At 45.9% G+C, this 18,089-nt stretch overlaps 1 protein-coding gene across 1 annotated transcript; it reads left to right on the top strand.

The window, feature by feature from the left end:
* Window positions 1-4,609: 4,609 nt before the first annotated feature.
* On the top strand, window positions 4,610-11,911 carry LOC116972847 (ankyrin repeat domain-containing protein 66-like). Its single transcript, XM_033020459.1, has 3 exons — window positions 4,610-4,982; window positions 8,928-9,156; window positions 11,474-11,911. The coding sequence occupies exons 1-3, from the start codon at window positions 4,754-4,756 to the stop codon at window positions 11,724-11,726; spliced, it is 711 nt and encodes a 236-aa protein (XP_032876350.1). The 5' UTR covers window positions 4,610-4,753; the 3' UTR covers window positions 11,727-11,911.
* Window positions 11,912-18,089: the final 6,178 nt, after the last annotated feature.

The following is an 18,089-nucleotide window of genomic DNA, read 5'->3' on the forward strand; positions in this document are numbered from 1 at the left end:
TCGACATGTAGAAATTACAGCAGTGTTTATACATAGTCCTCCCCATTTCAGGGCACCATAATGTTTGGGACACAGCAATGTCATGTAAATGAAAGTAGTCATTGCATATCCTTTGCATGCAATGACTGCTTGAAGTCTGCGATTCATGGGCACATCACCAGTTGCTGGGTGTCATCTCTGGTGATGCTCTGCCAGGCCTGTATTATGGCCATATTTAGCTTATGCTTGTTTTGGGGGCTAGTACCCTTCAATTTTCTCTTCAGCATATAAAAGGCATGCTCAATTGGGTTCAGATCGGGTGATTGATTTGGCCACTCAAGAATTGACCACTTTTTAGCTTTGAAAAACTCCTATGTTGCTTTAGCAGTATGTTTGGGATCTCTGTCTTGCTGTAGAATGAATCGCCAGCCAATGAATTTTGAGGCATTTGTTTGAACTTGAGCAGATAGGATGTGTCTATACACTTCAGAATTCATTATGCTGCTACCATCAGCAGTTGTATCATCAATGAAGATAAGTGAGCCAGTATCTTCAGCAGCCATACATGCCCAGGCCATAACACCACCACCACCGTGTTTCACAGATGAGGTGGTATGCTTTGGATCTTGGGTAGTTCCTTCTCTCCTCCATACTTTGCTCTTGCCATTACTCTGATATAATTTAAACTTCGTCTCATCTGTCCACAAGACCTTTTTCCAGAACTGTGGTTGCTGTTTTAAATACTTCTTGGCAAACTGTAACCTGGCCATCCTATTTTTGCGGCTAACCAGTGGTTTGCATCTTGCAGTGTAGCTTTTGTATTTCTGTTCATGAAGTCTTCTGCGGACAGTGTTCATTGACAAATCCACACCTGACTCCTGAAGAGTATTTCTGATCTGTCGGACAGGTGTTTGGGGATTTTTCTTTATTAAGGAAATAATTCTTCTGTTATAAGCTGCGGAGATCTTCCTTGGCTGCCAGTCCCTTTTCGATTAGTAAGCTCACCAGTGCTTTCTTTCTTCTTAATGACGTTCCAAACAGTTGATTTTGGGAAGCCTAAGGTTTGGCTGATGCCTCTAACAGTTTTATTCTTGTTTCTCAGTCTCATAATGGCTTCTTTGACTTTCATTGGCACAACTTTGGTCCTCATGTTGATAAACAGTAATAAACATTTCCAAAGGTGATGGAAAGACTAGAGGAAAGACTAGGTGCTGAGAGCTCTCTTATACCTGCATTACGGAGGCAATTAAACACACCTGAGGTATTACAAACGTCTGTGAAGTCATGTGTCCCAAACACTATGGTGCCCTGAAATGGGGGGACTATATATAAACACAGCTGTAATTTCTACATGGTGAAACCAAAATGTATAAAAATACCTTTTAATAAAATCTGACAATGTGCACTTTAACCCCATGTGATTTTTTTCCTATTACAAATTTCAAATTGTGGAGTACATAGACAAATAAATAAATGATGTGTCTTTGTCCCAAACATTATGGAGGGCACTGTAAAGGAAAATGCTGGTGATAATCAGAAAATTCGGCAACATTGGTAGAAAGAGAAAGAGAGTTAACATTTCAGATCAATGAGTCTTACTCTGAAGTGGAAGAGTAAGACAATTGCAGAAAGTGGAGAGGTGGAAAGAACACAGAGTGAGGGGCAAGGTTGGTTGGGTGACACAATTGCTTTTTGTGCTATCAATGAGAATGAAATGAATGCTTTTTAACCATATTCAATCAGACTGGAAAAGTGTAAAGAGATGAATCAGAGTTAGTCAGAGTAAGATAAGCAGCATGTTGAAACTGTCAACACAGCAGTTTCTGGAAATCCAATTAAAAGACAGAATGCTGGTGATCGGCAAATGACGTAGCATTTGACTGAGCTGCAAGATTAACTCTGCTTCAACGTCCAAAGATGCTACCTGGCTTGCTCAGTCCCCAAACATTTTCTGTTTTTATTTCAGATTTCCAGCATCTACAATTTTGTACCTTTCACATAACCCAAGTCTTCTGAGACAATGAAACACACATGCTGATCAGCCCACCATGTGATGATCAAGTAATTCAGTAATTCCAGTTCCCAGCAAGCAGGTCACAACCTTCTCTACCATGGGTTTTCAAGTGCTAATCTATGCTTAAATGTTCTGAATGTAAATAGGTGCATCACCTTCTCTGGCAGTGTTTACATTTTTAAATTACCCACGGGTGAATACAAAATCTTCTTCATATCTCCTCCAATGTCCAACTGCTCTCCTTAAACCTATAGCTTCTGGTTATGGACATCTCTGCTTCTGGGAGAAATCTCTCGCAAACTAACCCAAGTCTCTCCCTCATAATTTTGCTCATCTCAATCAGGTCACCTCTCTGCCTTTTCTAAAACAAAGAAAACAAACTCATCCTCATCACACTCTCTGATAGCTGAAATGCTCAGCTATTTTCAGCTCTCCAAACATGCCGCTAACTAGTTGTTTTTTTCTTTATTCAACGCTGATTTTGGACTGATCCAAGGAAAATTTCATTATCTATGCGTATATTTTTGCTCCTATTAATCTTGTATCACTCAATCTGGTCCATCCTCAGCCTCTTCCCCTCTATGGAAAATAAACCCAATTATTTTCCTCCTCATAGCTGAAATGCTCCACATCAGGCAATATTGTGGCGAATCACTTCTGCATCATCCTACAATCAAGTCCCTCCTATAGTGTGGTGACAAATAATGTACACAGAAATATTGTACACTAGTCGTGGCCCAGCCAATGTTATATCAAGTTGTACCATAGCCTATCTCCTCTTGTTGGATGCCACACCTAACAAAAAGCAAGTATTGACGACTTATTTACATGCACTGCCACCTTCTGGGCAGTTTGCACATTTACACAATATACCTCTACTCCTCAATATTTCCTTGGACCCTACCATTCATGATGTATTAATCCTTCTTAAAATGCATCCTGTTAACCTAACATTTCTACCATTCTGTCTCATTATGATCAGATTCCTGGACTGACTTTGTTTTTATTCTAATCTGTCTGAAGGAGGGTTTCGGCCCGAAACGTTGTCTATTTCCTTCGATCCGTAGATGCTGCTGCACCCGCTGAGTTTCTCCAGCACTTTTGTCTACCTTTGTTTTTATTCTAGCTGGGCTATCACCTTTTGCCCCTCAATTGTACATCTGCTCTATCATAGAATCCACATACGGTCATACAGCATGGAACCAGGATCTTTGTCCCAATCTGTCCACACCATCCTTCAACTAATCTCACACTAATCACAATTTATTCTCCTCTTATTCCCATCTATTCCCCAACATTCTACCACTCGGCTAATTAATTCAGGGATTACAACCTCTGCTACCTTAATCTGCTACCTTGTTGCATAAATTCATGTTGTTAGATTAAATCCCATGTTTTAACCCACGGCATTAGTAAAGATAGTTCTGCTGCAATGCGATAGTAGTGTTCCTAAGAAACCTCATGTTATGGAAAATAACATTATAAGGGCAATTGTGTCCATGTTGGTTAAAATGGATAGGGGCTAGAGAGTTTCAGACTCACAATAAAAGTTATTTTACCTGCAGGATTTGCAAAGATAAAGTTTTTTCATAAACACTGAGTTTATTGTCATTACAGCATGCTAAAATACTAAAGTCTGTATGTTATATTGTTTAATAGAGCATAGTTGCACAAGTGTTAATAGTGATTGCTAGTCAATTTCAATGGCGATCGAGGTGAAACTAGCTGCTGGGTTCAAGACACAATGGCGACTGATTACTGCGGGGAGGTTGTACGATAACGTCCCCCCACCCACTCTGTTTAAATCCAAATCAGCTAGTTTTCTGCCTGTTAATTTCCAAAATAACTCTTTAGTTCCTGATTGAAATCAAATTATAACCCATTTGGCCAGCGTAACACACATGGTGTTGCCCATTTCATCATCCAGAGAGTTGTGAATTTGTGGAATTCTCTGGCACAGAAGGCAGTAGAGGCCAATTCACTGGATGAATTTAAAAGAGAGTTAGATAGAGATCTAGGTGTTAGCGGAATCAAGGGATATGGGGAAAAGGCATGCAATGTTGCTGATTGTGGCTGATCAGCCATGATCACAATGAATGGCTGTGCTGGCACGAAGGGCCAAATGGCCTTCTGCATCTATTTTCTATGTTTCTATATTATATCGAATCTGTGTTATGGAAACACATGTTATTATCAGAAATACACGTATTAATATGAACCAGTACTCCTGGCCATTTATTTCCTCCATTAGAATACCTTGCAGCTGTTTTGTTGCATCCTGGTCCCTGGAATGCCTGTATACATGTAAATAGTTTTATTTATTGAAATCATATTCTATGTCGCACTTCCAGGGAGATGCTAACTGCATTTCGTTGTCTCTGTACTGTACACTGACAATGACAATTAAAGTTGAATCTGAATCGGAATCGGAATCGGAAACAGGGATGGTACACCATCCTTGATTCACATTTACGGCAGCAAAAACATCTATCTCTCAGTCCAGATCCTACCACCATTGTTGTCCTTGGGCTTTTACTCCTCCCTCTTTTCACCGGTGACCCACTCTTGGCTCCCCAGTGATATATCATCCCCACCATTTTCCAACGGGGAGTAATGGATTTGGAGTGAAACCTATTCCCTATCTCCTTCCTCCACCTGATAGTTACCCAGTCCTTCTCACATGCTGCGTCCAGTGACTCGGAGGTCCCCTCCACCACGGCTTGGCTTTGCTTGTGACTTTGCCCTAATCTTCTTCAATCCATGTTGCATGCTTTTTGCAGGCCCGCCTCCCGGCCACGACTCAGCGCGTGCCCCAGGTTGTTGTCCGGGGTTGCCAGGGCGACTCCGGGGATGTCGGAGCTGCACGAGGCGGCGGCGGCGGGAGACACCGACCTGGTGGAGGAGATCCTGCACAGAGGCTCTTGCGACCCGAGCATGAAGGATCCGGACTGGAGTGAGCGTACCCCGCTCCACTGGGCGGCGGCCAAAGGTCGGCAGCGCCACCCTATGCCCTGCCTCCCAACCCCGCACCCCTGCGCTGCTGCGGGTTCTGCACCCACCTCCACGCCCAGCAACTTCCCCACTCCTGTCCCAGTCGCTCGCTGTCTCTCTCTCTGGAACTACGACGATAGACACAAAATGCTGGAGTAACTCAGCGGGTCAGGCAGCAGCATCTGGAGAGAAGGAATGGGTGACGTTTCGGGTCGAGACCCACCTGTCTTCAGACTTCTGTCTTCAGTCTGAAGAAGGATATCGACTCGAAGCTGTGAGGAGGATGCTAGGAGACTGCAAGGTGACTTGGATAGGCTGGGTGAGTGGGCAAATGTTTGGCAGATGCAGTATAATGTGGATAAATGTGAGGTTATCCATTTTGGTGGCAAAAACATGAAAGCAGACTATCATCTAAATGGTGACCGACTAGGAAAAGGGGAGATGCAGCGAGACCTGGGTGTCATGGTACACCAGTCATTGAAAGTGGGCATGCAGGTGCAGCAGGCAGTGAAGAAAGCGAATGGTATGTTAGCTTTCATAGCAAAAGGATTTGAGTATAGGAGCAGGGAGGTTCTACTGCAGTTGTACAGGGTCTTGGTGAGACCACACCTGGAGTATTGCGTACAGTTTTGGTCTCCAAATCTGAGGAAGGACATTATTGCCATAGAGGGAGTGCAGAGAAGGTTCACCAGATTGATTCCTGGGATGTCAGGACTGTCTTATGAAGAAAGACTGGATAGACTTGGTTTATACTCTCTAGAATTTAGGAGATTGAGAGGGGATCTTATAGAAACTTACAAAATTCTTAAGGGGTTGGACAGGTTAGATGCAGGAAGATTGCTCCCGATGTTGGGGAAGTCCAGGACAAGGGGTCACAGCTTAAGGATAAGGGGGAAATCCTTTAAAACCGAGATGAGAAGAACTTTTTTCACACAGAGAGTGGTGAATCTCTGGAACTCCCTGCCACAGAGGGTAGTCGAGGCCAGTTCATTGGCTATATTTAAGAGGGAGTTAGATGTGGCCCTTGTGGCTAAGGGGATCAGAGGGTATGGAGAGAAGGCAGGTACGGGATACTGAGTTGGATGATCAGCCATGATCATATTGAATGGCGGTGCAGGCTCGAAGGGCCGAATGGCCTACTCCTGCACCTAATTTCTATGTTTCTATGTTTCTCTATGAAATGTCACACATTCCTTCTATTCAGAGATGCTGCCTGCCCCGCTGAGTTACTCCAGCATTTTGCGTCTATCTTGTTTCTTTCTCTTTCTCTCTATCTCTACCTCTAGAAAGATGCAGTCTGCCCTGAGAATGCCTTGCCCACTTAATCCCTGACACCCACCACAGTTACTGCGAAAACACAAAGTGTTGGAGTAACTCAGTGGGTCAGGCAACATCTACGGAAATGTGTTGGAAGGAACTGCAGATGCTGGTTTAAACCGAAGAGACAAAATGCTCAAGTAACTCAGCAGGACAGGCAGCATTTCTGGAGAGAAGGAATGGATGACGTTTCAGTTCTGAAGAAGGGTCTCAACTCCAAACATCACCCTTCTTCAGACTCCTTTCTCTCCAGAGATGCTGCATGTCCCGCTGAGTTAATTCATCATTTTGTGCCTAACATCTATGGAGAGAATGGATAAGTGACGTTGCTGATACTGACAAAGTGAATTACCCAAAGTTGTAGATTTCCACATTGAATCTGGAAGGCTGCAAGATGGCCAGATGGACGATGAGGTGTAGGACCTCATTGTATAGTGTAGGAGGCCAGGAGCATGGAATTAAAGTTCCAGGCAATGGAAAACGCAGATTCACTTCTGAGGACTGAACGCAAGTGTTGTGCAGAGTGGCACCTCAATCTTCGTTTGGCTTCTCAAATGTAGAGAAGATCAAATTGTGAGTACACCAGATTGGAAGTAATGCAAGTGAATGGTCTTTGACTAGAACTGTTAATTCTGTTTCTCTCTCTGTAGATGCTGCCTGATCCACAGCGTTTCCAGGATTTTTTATTTTTTTATTTCAGATTTCCAGCATCTGCAATTTTTTGACTTTCCATCACATGTTGAAGGATTTAAGAATTTTTGTTTTGTTCACCTTACCCAGTTAACCATTCCAGACATTTGTCAGATTTTGAAAGCAATATTGCTTCCTGACATATTTTTAAAGTTCATTTTGGATATCTGTTTATTCTCTAGCAAATACATTTATTTAAAATGTTGTCAAGAAAAGCTTATCGCAACAATATCATATCAATTTCATCACATTTTCCTTTGAACTGAATAAACTCAATTACTTTTTTTTGCATTGAATGCTACTTTTGGATGTTTCCCTTGTTCCTTAGTAACCAAATTTGAACATAACCAAGTAAAAACTTTTTCTCCCAGAGAGTTGTGAATTTATGGAATTCCCTGCCACAGAGGGCAGTGGAGGCCAAATCACTGGATGGATTTAAGAGAGAGTTAGATAGAGCTCTAGGGGCTAGTGGAGTCAAGGGATATGGGGAGAAGGCAGGCACGGGTTATTGATAGAGGACGATCAGCCATGATCACAATGAATGGCGGTGCTGGCTCGAAGGGCCGAATGGCCTCCTCCTGCACCTATTTTCTATGTTTCTATTCAACATATGGTACTCAAGCAATATGTAACCTGGATTAATAATTTGGATTACTCCAGGGCAGAAGACATAAATTGGATTGTTGGTAGGAATGCTAGTTCTGTTCTTAAAAAACATATTTATGTGACCGTGCAAGCATAATTAGAAATTTGTCATTTGGTTTTGAAGGACAAATCACATGGTATTGCTGCATTGGTTGCTCTATTTACTTTGGTTTTTGCACTGTCATGGTCTTAGAATAACTGAGTTTTTTGTATATTTATTGTTGTTATGCATGTTGCACCAAATAACCTGTAAAGCTGCTGCAAGTAAGGATTTCTTTGTTCCAGTTCACATTTAGTGCATTTGACAAATAATCACTTATGATACTTGTAAACCACTAGGGTGCTCTCTTGGCTTGCTTTTTTTTTGTTTATTGTGCTTCAGGGGTTTTCTGTGGATCTATGCACCTTTCCTGTTTTTAAATCTATCTTTTTTGCTCATTGTTTTTCAAATGGTGCAGACTAATTAAATTTGTACAAACATTGTTGCTCTTATGAAGCAAAAACTACTTCATGCTAAATATATCTAAGATGCACTAAAATTATAGTTTTTGGATTTCCCCCCCACCTTGTCTACTCATCAAAAACCAAATGCTTTGAACTAAAGATTGTTTTGAAATAAACATTATTGGATTCTATTAATTATACTGTGATTACTATGTTTACTAGAATGTTGCCTGGGTTTCAGCAACTAAGTTACAGAGAAAGGTTGAACAAGTTAGGGCTTTATTCTTTGGAGCGCAGAAGGTTAAGGGGGGACTTGATAGAGGTTTTTAAAATGATGAGAGGGATAGACAGAGTTGACGTGGAAAAGCTTTTCCCACTGAGAGTAGGGAAGATTCAAACAAGGGGACATGACTTGAGAATTAAGGGACTGAAGTTTAGGGGTAACATGAGGGGGAACTTCTTTACTCAGAGAGTGGTAGCTGTGTGGAATGAGCTTCCAGTGAAGGTGGTGGAGGCAGGTTCGTTTTTATCATTTAAAAATAAATTGGATAGTTATATGGATGGGAAAGGAATGGAGGGTTATGGTCTGAGCGCAGGTATATGGGACTAGGGGAGATTATGTGTTCGGCACGGACTAGAATAGTCGGGATGGCCTGTTTCCGTGCTGTAATTGTTATATGGTTATATGGTTATATATTTATTTCTCAGGTAGTTAAATACAGTGCACATTCCCTGTATCCCTTAATCCAACATGTCCGTTGAATTACCCTTAGCTATTTTTCAGTATTAATTAGAATATAAAGGTTTCTATGCTTTATGTAAATTATTAATTTGGAATTTTTGACAGGAAAAGCAGACATGGTGAAAATCCTTATTGCAAATGGATCTCGACCTTGCTTGAGGACAGCTACTGGATGGACTGCAGCACATTTTGCTGCAGAATCTGGCAGACTTTCTGTCCTTCGAATGCTGCATTCACTGCATGCTCCTGTTGACAAAGCAGACCTGTATGGAGACACCCCCAGAAGAATTGCAGAGATATATGGTCAGGAAGATTGCCTTAAGTTTCTTGAAACGTAAGTAGTTTCCTGAAAATATTGTAAAATAGGTTTGCAGTGTTTGTGATGATAAAAGTTAACATCTTCAGCTAACCATAACTCAATTTGATGAACCACTGAAAGTCAATTTGCAGATGGGTAAAAATATAGAATATTGTGACATAATGCATAAATCCATTAACCAGATTGCACTTTCGAGGAAACATTACAGAGCCAAATCCAATGAGCCAAATTACACCAAGTGCCAGATGACAGTTCAGTAATGCATTCAGCAGCATTTATTGGATTTCTATATCTACACTATGTTGTGCAAAGTATGGAATGCATTGGAGGTCAGATGGCTTTGGCCATGCATCTTTGGCAATACATTCAGATGAGGGGAAGTATTCACTTCCTACCCGTCTCCTCAGCTTTATGCTAGTGATTGCTGATATATCTATGTATTTGAATAATCCTGTGAACCTTCATTAAAAAGGAGGTACACAAAATTGCTGGGGAAACTCAGCGGGTGCAGCAGCATCTATGGAGCGAAGGAAATAGGCGACGTTTCGGGCCGAAACCCTTCTTCAGACTGATGGGGGGTGGGAGAAAGAAGGAAAAGGGGAGGAGGGGGAGGAGCCCGAGGGCGGGCGGATGGGAGGGTGGGAGGAGACAGCTAGAGGGTTAAGGAAGGGGAGGAGACAGCAAGGGCTAGCAAAATTGGGAGAATTCAATGTTAATGCCATACGGACGCAAGGTCCCCAGACGGAATATGAGGTGCTGTTCCTCCAATTTCCGCTGTTGCTCACTCTGGCAATGGAGGAGACCCACGACAGAGAGGTCGGATTGGGAATGGGAGGGGGAGTTGAAGTGTTGAGCCACCGGGAGTTCAGGTAGGTTATTGCGGACTGAGCGGAGGTGTTCGGCGAAACGATCGCCCAACCTACGCTTGGTCTCCCCGATGTAAATCAGCTGACATCTAGAGCAGCGGAGGTGTTTCTTTTCTTAACTTTTAATTCATTTGCATGGGTAATTACGTTAATTACTTTTTTAAAGATTGTTGATCATTTAAATCATTTTCAACTGATCTTAGATGTTCAGAAATGGTGAAAAGGCCTTCTGACAACTATGGGTAGGGCCATAGATTCCACTGGGTGCTGCCAGATTGTCACTGACAGCCCGCTACACTTTTGCAGAATGATTGCAGCAGCTCATTTGGCTCATTGGCTGCAGCTCATTTGTAGCCACATAGTTCCAAAAGGTAAGTGCAGCTGTACTTCTTGCAAGATCAAATGGAAGGCAATGCTTGACCCTCATGGAAATATGCGAGTTCGGTATTCCGACTGCGCATGTCCAGGTCATAGGTCATTCGCTATAAACATTCTCATTAGCTGTGAATCTGCATGGGTGCAGGCCTGCATTTCGTCCGTGGTCGGGTCCGGGTCTCCGGCATCGGTTGCTGTTGAGTTGCTGCTGGGCCATCCCCGTCCCCTCCCGGGTGGCCCATCCCTATCCGGGGGTGTCCCGGGTGGCCCTGGGCTGGCGGGGTGGTGGTGCGGGTGGAAGGCGCTGGCTCCGGTTCTGCTCCGGCTCCTGGGGGGCCGTCGGCTGCGCCTCTCGCCTTGTCCAGTGTCTGTTGGTTGGCCCCCTCGGTGCCGGCGGGGACCGAGCGCCAGTTATCGGCCGCTGTCCCATCGGTTTGGGGATGTCGGTTGGCCTGGCGGGGTTGAACTGGGGTTGGCGCTTCTCCCCGCTGGTTGCGGGCTTGGGCGCTGCTGTTCCAGGCCGGTGTCCCGTCGGTCCAGAAGTGTCCAGCCCTCTCCCAGGCGCGTATGGGACACTCGGTGGGGGGGGGGGGGGCGGACGGTCCAGTGGTGGTTCGACAGCACTTGCAGTGCCAGGGACCCGGATTCGATCCTGGCTGCGGTTGAGGCGTGGATCTGTGTGCGCTCAGAATGTCTCTCCGCCGGTCCAGTCTCCCCCCCCCTCTCACTCGCATCTGCCCCCTCTATCTCGCTGTTACACCCCACTCTCCCACTACCTGGGACCCCCGTTCCTCAGATTAAATATATTTTTACACATAATTCATGAATTAAGATAAAAATGTATACACAGTTTATACAGTCATTGCTTCGTTAGCTTTTTCTTTATAGCGAGTGACCTTTGACAAATCCCATGGTTCCTTGCATTTTTCAGAATACCGAACTCGCTTATTGTACAAAAGACCTCCAAATGGCATTTCATAATGGTAATAACATTGATCAAATAAACATTAGTAATGTTTTATGAGAATTATTTGAGCAAATTATCCTTTTTCTTAAACATGCATCAGTTACAATTTCTCTTTTGGTTTCAGAGCTGAAAGAGAGAGCTTGAATTACAGAAGAGTTGCTGAGATGAAAGGCATTTTTTTAGATGAGACAGACGAAGAGTGGGAAAATCTGAAAGAAAGTGAAATGGCTGAAAGGAGGAAAGCTGCCAATAACATGAATGATGTTACATGTAAACCTCAGCAAAGGCAGACACACTATACTCACAAGACACCAGTCAATAAAGTGCCTAAGAAAGGAAAATTACCAAAAATAAATACTTTTGCAAAAAAGATGTAAAATATAATGGTCTTCAGGTCAGAGAAACATGTAATCTTATGACCTGAATTTGTTTAAAATTAGTTAGATTTGGATTGAACCAAGAACAACCTCCAAAGCACAAATTGATCAGTAATTTTATATTGCATAGAAACACATCCTTATTCCTGTCGACTTTCCACTGAACCTGATCAACTGCTGCTGTAGCTTAATGGCCAGTTCTCACGGTGCGACCTGAAGCAAGATGTCACCCGAGTGAAGTGGTCGTGGTCCAGCACGAGTTCCGCACGATATAACGGGGGGTAGATAAAGAGTTCCCACGGTACTCGGCAATTCTGTTATTTGTGCGAGTGACTTGTCCGTCTCCCGATCTTTCCCGTTAATCTTGAATGAACATCGTGGACTGTAGTGTTGTTAATCACGTGGTACAAATGATGTTACATTTTTTCACACAATATATTGGGGTTTTTTCACCCGAGCTCTTTAATGAGCTGAAGAATAATCTGTTTTTTTTTAGACAAATGTTGTTTGGTGTGATGCACCTTCTCTCAATATGTGCAAGAAGTCGTCTTTTTATTTTGTCAAATAGGAATAAAGACTGTGTCTCACATTGACCGTGATGATTGTCTTATTTTATTATCTACTGAGAGGTGAAACTTTCAGTCTGAAGAAGGCTCTCGACCCGAAACGCCACCCGTTCCTTCTCTCCAGAGATGCTGCCTGTCCCGCTGAGTTGCTCCAAGCAACTGGTGTCTATCTTCAAAGGACTGACCACCGGGCTGGATGTCGGGGCTGGCGTGTTGCGTTTCACAGACCGAACTGTCCAATTAATAGTAACAGATGGGCACTCCCTCTCAACCACATTCTCTTGCCTTCTCCCCATAACCTCCTGACAGCCGCACTAATCAGGAATGTATCTATCTCTGCCCCTATTCTTCACCCTTTTGACAGTAGTTTTGTTTTATTGGAGACGCGGGAGACAGCGGATGCTGGAATACTGAGCAAAACACGAAGTGCTGGAGGAACTCGGTGCATTTGTGTTTAAGAAGGAACTGCAGATGCTGGAAAATCGAAGGTACACAATAATGCTGGAGAAACTCAGCGGGTGCAGCAGCATCTATGGAACGAAGGAAATAGGCAACGTTTCGGGCCGAAACGTTGCCTATTTCCTTCGTTCCATAGATGCTGCTGCACCCGCTGAGTTTCTCCAGCATTCGTGTGTGTGGGTGGGAGTTGGGGGGAGGGGGGGGGGGGAGAGAGATAAGGCAGCCTAAAGAAAGGGTCGCCTGTCCATTTCCCTCCGTAGATGCTGCCTGGCCCGCGGAGTTCCTCCAGTCATGCCTGTGTGAGAGGGAGGGATGGAGAGAGAGAGAGAGAGAGAGAGAGAGAGAGGCACACACAAGGTGGATGTGAAATCTCACCTGCCTGTTTCAGTGACAGACACCCACCGCCAGTAAATGAAGACACCCCCATCTGTCTCCCCCTCCTCTCCCTCGACTCCCCCACCTTGCCCTCTCAACTCCAGTCCCGTCCCGACCCCCTGGGAAACTGAAGGGAGTTGCCTGCCCGCTGTAATTAAAGAGTTCCCACGGTAGACTGTAAAACTGGGACCCTGGTTCTGGACTCCCCCAACATCGGGAACATTCTTCCTGCATCTAGCCTGTCCAATCCCGTAGATACAGATTAGACCGGTGTAGATGGGTTATGCATGCAACCTATAATGTAGTTACCTCATCACCACTAACCACGCCCCATCATATTAGTATAACTGTAGTATCCTCCCTTTGTTCCGCCCACTAGGTCCCAGTACGCCTGAAAGCTGGATGCAGTCAGTGCTGGGACGTGTGTGCCATGTGCTATAATAAACTACCAGTAAAGGTTACAGTGTGTCAGCTATCTTACCTTTACATGGTGTCAGAAGTGGGATAAAATAAATGAAAACCGGTAAACGGGAAGCGCGAGTTTTAAACTTCTGACACCATGTAAAGGCTTGATAGCTGACACACTGTAACCTTTACTACCAAAAAATAGGGGCGGACGCTAGCAGGCAACGAATTCTGTTTGGCGGGCCACCCGCGCTTGATGACAGCAGCAAGCTGCTGCAGGTCGGGGTCGTTTGCGGTATGTGCAACCAAGCACTGTAGTTGCTGAGAAGGGAGGTATTTCAGCGTTCAATGGAACAATTGTTTGCAGGTCTGCCCTGCGCGATCATTGTGGACGACATACTGGTCTATGGGAGGGATGTGGCCGAACATGACCGCAACCTCCGACGGATTTTGGACCGTGCTCGGCAGATAAATTTGAAGCTTAATCGGTCAAAGTGCAAGTTCCGGGTGCCTGAGGTCACATATGTTGGCCACATTTTCACGGCCCAAGGGTTGAAGCCAGACCCGCAAAAGACCAGCGCCATCTCAGAGCTGCCCGCCCCGACAGACGTTGTCAGTCTGCAGTGTTTCCTGGGTATGGTGAATTACCTGGGGAAGTTTATCCCCGACCTCAGCGAATTGAGCGCACCCCTGAGACAGCTCACTAAAAAGGACATTGCCTGGGCATGGTTTCCACACCACCAGCAGGCGTTCGACCTGCTAAAGACGAGGCTGGTCAGCACACCTACCCTGAAGTTCTTTGATCTACGGCGCCCGATCGTGGTCACTTGCGATGCCTCTCGCTTTGGACTGGGTGCTGCCTGCCTGCAACCCCACGCTGATGACTCGCTGCTGCCCATCTCCTATGCCTCTAGGACCATGACGGACACAGAGCAGCGCTATGCTCAGATAGAGAAGGAGCTGCTGGCGGTGGTTTTCGCGTGTTCGAAGTTCAAGGACTTCCTATTTGGCACCAGGTTCACCGTTGAGACGGATCACCAGCCACTGGTAACGATACTGAACAAACCTATACACTGCGCTCCAGCCAGGCTACAGCGGATGATGCTGCAGCTACAGCGCTTTGACTTTAAAATCATATATAAGAGGGGCACCGAGATGCATGTGGCTGATGCGCTGTCCCGGGCCCCCCGGGCCTCCTGCGACCGGCACCCCTTCGAGCAGTCGGACTTACAGGTACTGAACGTTAACTTCGTCCCTTCCCAGCAACTACAGTGCTTGGTTGCACATACCGCGAACGACCCCGACCTGCAGCAGCTTGCTGCTGTCATCAAGCGCGGGTGGCCCACCAAACGGAATTCGTTGCCTGCTAGCGTCCACCCCTATTTTTTGGTCCGCGATGAGTTGGTCCTCCGGGACGGCATTATTATCAAAGAACACAAAGTGGTCGTCCCTGCCTCGCTGCATGGCTTGTATTTTGACGCCGCCCACATGGGGCATCCCGGGGCAGATGCCACTATCTCGCATGCCCAGGAACAGTACTACTGGCCGGCCATGGCTAAGTACATCCAGGCCAGGGTGGATTCCTGTCCGGACTGTAACTCTCTTGCCCCGCATCAGCAAAGACAGCCGCTTTTGCAGCAGCCTGCCCCTGACATGCCCTGGTCTTCTCTGGCTGCCGATATTTTCGACTGGCGTGGGAGGCAATACCTTGTGCTAGTAGACTCTTACTCAAATTGGTTCGAGGTGGACCTCCTCCCTGCCATCACCTCTGAGATGGTGATCAGCAAACTTCGCCGTCACTTTGCCACGTTTGGTTCCCCTGTCTGGCTGCAGACAGACAACGGACGCCAGTTCACCAGCGCCGAATTTCGTGCGTTTGCTGCAAAGTGGAACTTTAATCATTTCACCAGCAGCCCGGAGTACCCGCAGAGCAATGGTCTAGCTGAACGGGCTGTCCGCAGCGCTAAGCACCTGCTTGAACAAACCCGCCTCTCGAACGGGGATTTCTATCAGGGTCTCCTGAACCTTCGGAACATTTCCAGAGACAGTACCATGGGATCCCCTGCCCAGCGACTCATGTCCCGTGTTGTTCGCCCTCCGATGCCTATTGCCCAGCAGTCCCTGATGCCCAAAGTCCTGCAGCCTGCTGATGTCCAGCAACGTATTGCCCAGAAGCACGAAATCCAGCGCCGCTCGCATGACAAATCCTGCCGCCCTCTTTCGCCACTGATGCCTGGACAGGTCGTCCGTTTGCAGACGCCCACCGGCTACTCCCGACTTGCCACCGTCGTCGGGTTTGACAGCGTGCCACGGTCCTACCTCGTGGATTTTGAAGGGACTGTATACCGACACAGCCGCCAGCACCTGTTGGCGGTTAACGAGCCCAAACCACCTCCTGCGATTCCGTATACCCCTCCGTCGCGTGTCGAGCCTTCCTCCACTAACGTACCCTCTGCTCCCTGCATGCCACGGTCGGTCCTTTTGCCTCGGGTACCCCCCGTTGCTCCTCCCGGTTTTGCTCCTCAGGCTCTGTTGTCCCCTGCAAGGTCTTCTCTTTCTCCCACTTCTGCTCATTCTACCCCTTCTGTTTCACCTGGCTCACCTGTGCCTCTCCGTTCCCCCTCCAAGCTGGGTTCTCCGCCCACCTTCTCTCCCCGTCCTGTTTCTGTTCCTGTCCCTCCTCCTCTTTTTTCGGGTGGGGAGGGTGAAGGTGCGGTGCCCACTCGCTCGGGTTGGATTGTAAAACCTCCGGCTCGCTACGGAGAGTATGCTTAGCTTTGCAGGTTCTGTATAACAAACCTGCCATTGTTGTAACTTGTTTAAATTGTAAGGGGAAGGATGTAGATGGGTTATGCATGCAACCTATAATGTAGTTACCTCATCACCACTAACCACGCCCCATCATATTAGTATAACTGTAGTATCCTCCCTTTGTTCCGCCCACTAGGTCCAAGTACGCCTGAAGGCTGGATGCAGTCAGTGCTGGGACGTGTGTGCCATGTGCTATAATAAACTACCAGTAAAGGTTACAGTGTGTCAGCTATCACTCCTTTACAACCGGTATCCAGTTATTTACTTTATTAATGATTTCAATTAAATATTGATAACATCAGGCCGCAAACGTTATTTCTTGAGTGTTAGTGCTGGACTTTGACTCGACCTTCCTAGTTAGCCGGCGCCTGAGACTGAGCCAAGCAATGTCCAGACCTGACTTCAACACAAAGTGATGGAGGAACACAAAGGGTCAGGCTCGTCCAACGCTCTGTGTTTTGCTCGTGATTCCACCATCTGCATTTCCTCGTGTCTACAGACCAGAGTTGCCACTTGACTCCGAGATGACCATCACAGAGCATACGGAAGATAGACACGAAATGCTGGAGTAACACAGCGGGACGGGCAGCATCTCTGGAGAGAAGGAATGTGTGGCGTTTCGGTTAGAGACCCTTCCTTCAGAGTCTCGTCCCGAAACTTCACCCATTCCTTTTATCCAGATGCTGCCCGTCCATGATGTTATGTCTGTCTCCAGTATTACTGTGTCTATCATCGGCGCAAACCAACATCTACAGTTCTTTCCGACACATTATGATTAGAGGATACCGTCTCGCCATCACTCGGATTACCCGCTTCATTTCCAAACGTTGCCACCTCTCTTTACTTTGCTTACTGAAGCCTGATCCTTGTCAGACCCAGTGCTCTATCGCCCAGCCTCTCATCTTTCAATCGGGTTCGGCCAGGAAGGAACTGCAGATGCTGGATTAAAACGAAGATAGACACAACATGTAACTCAGCGGGACAAGCAGCATATCAGAAGGGTCTCGACCCGAAATGTCACCCATTCCTTCTCCCCAGAGATGCTGCCTGCCGTCGATTTACTCCAGCATTCTCTTTAAACCGGCATCTGCTGTTCCTTCCGACACATGCACAAGAAATAGGCAACTTTTCGGGCCAAAATGTTGCCTATTTCCTTCGTTCCATAGATGCTGCTGCACCCGCTGAGTTTCTCCAGCATTTGTGTGTGGGGGTGGGAGTTGGGGGGAGGGGGGGGGGAAGAGAGATAAGGCAGCCTGAAGAAAGGGTCGCATGTCCATTTCCCTCCGTAGATGCTGCCTGGCCCGCGAAGTTCCTCCAGTTTTAGAAACTGCTTTAGACAAAAAGAGACACAAACTGCTGGAGTAAAATAGCTCAGCAAGTGAGGTACCTGAACACTCAAAAATTAAAAAGAATGAAAATTTGATTATTTCACCTCCCTTCAACTATTTTGTGTTTCAGCATGAGAGGGATTATAACATTAGAGACATTCATCTTGTAGTGATGTGTTAATGAAGAATTGCAGACATCAATCTGATAGTAAAAAATATATTTATTTAACAATGAGGTTAAACACTGACAATCAAACTGCTCAGTTACTCACCGTTCGCAGGAGTTCCCACGGTACCCGCAAGAGTTATTACGGACATCGCACGGATATCGCACTGGCCACTATGTTCATACAATGTTGAAATGCTGCTCAAGTCACTCTTGGAGAAATTCAAAAATGTTTGAATTTTCTCCCGACCTT

The sequence above is a fragment of the Amblyraja radiata genome, chromosome 5 (assembly GCF_010909765.2).
Source record: "Amblyraja radiata isolate CabotCenter1 chromosome 5, sAmbRad1.1.pri, whole genome shotgun sequence".
In the NCBI taxonomy this organism is placed as follows: Eukaryota; Metazoa; Chordata; class Chondrichthyes; order Rajiformes; family Rajidae; genus Amblyraja; species Amblyraja radiata.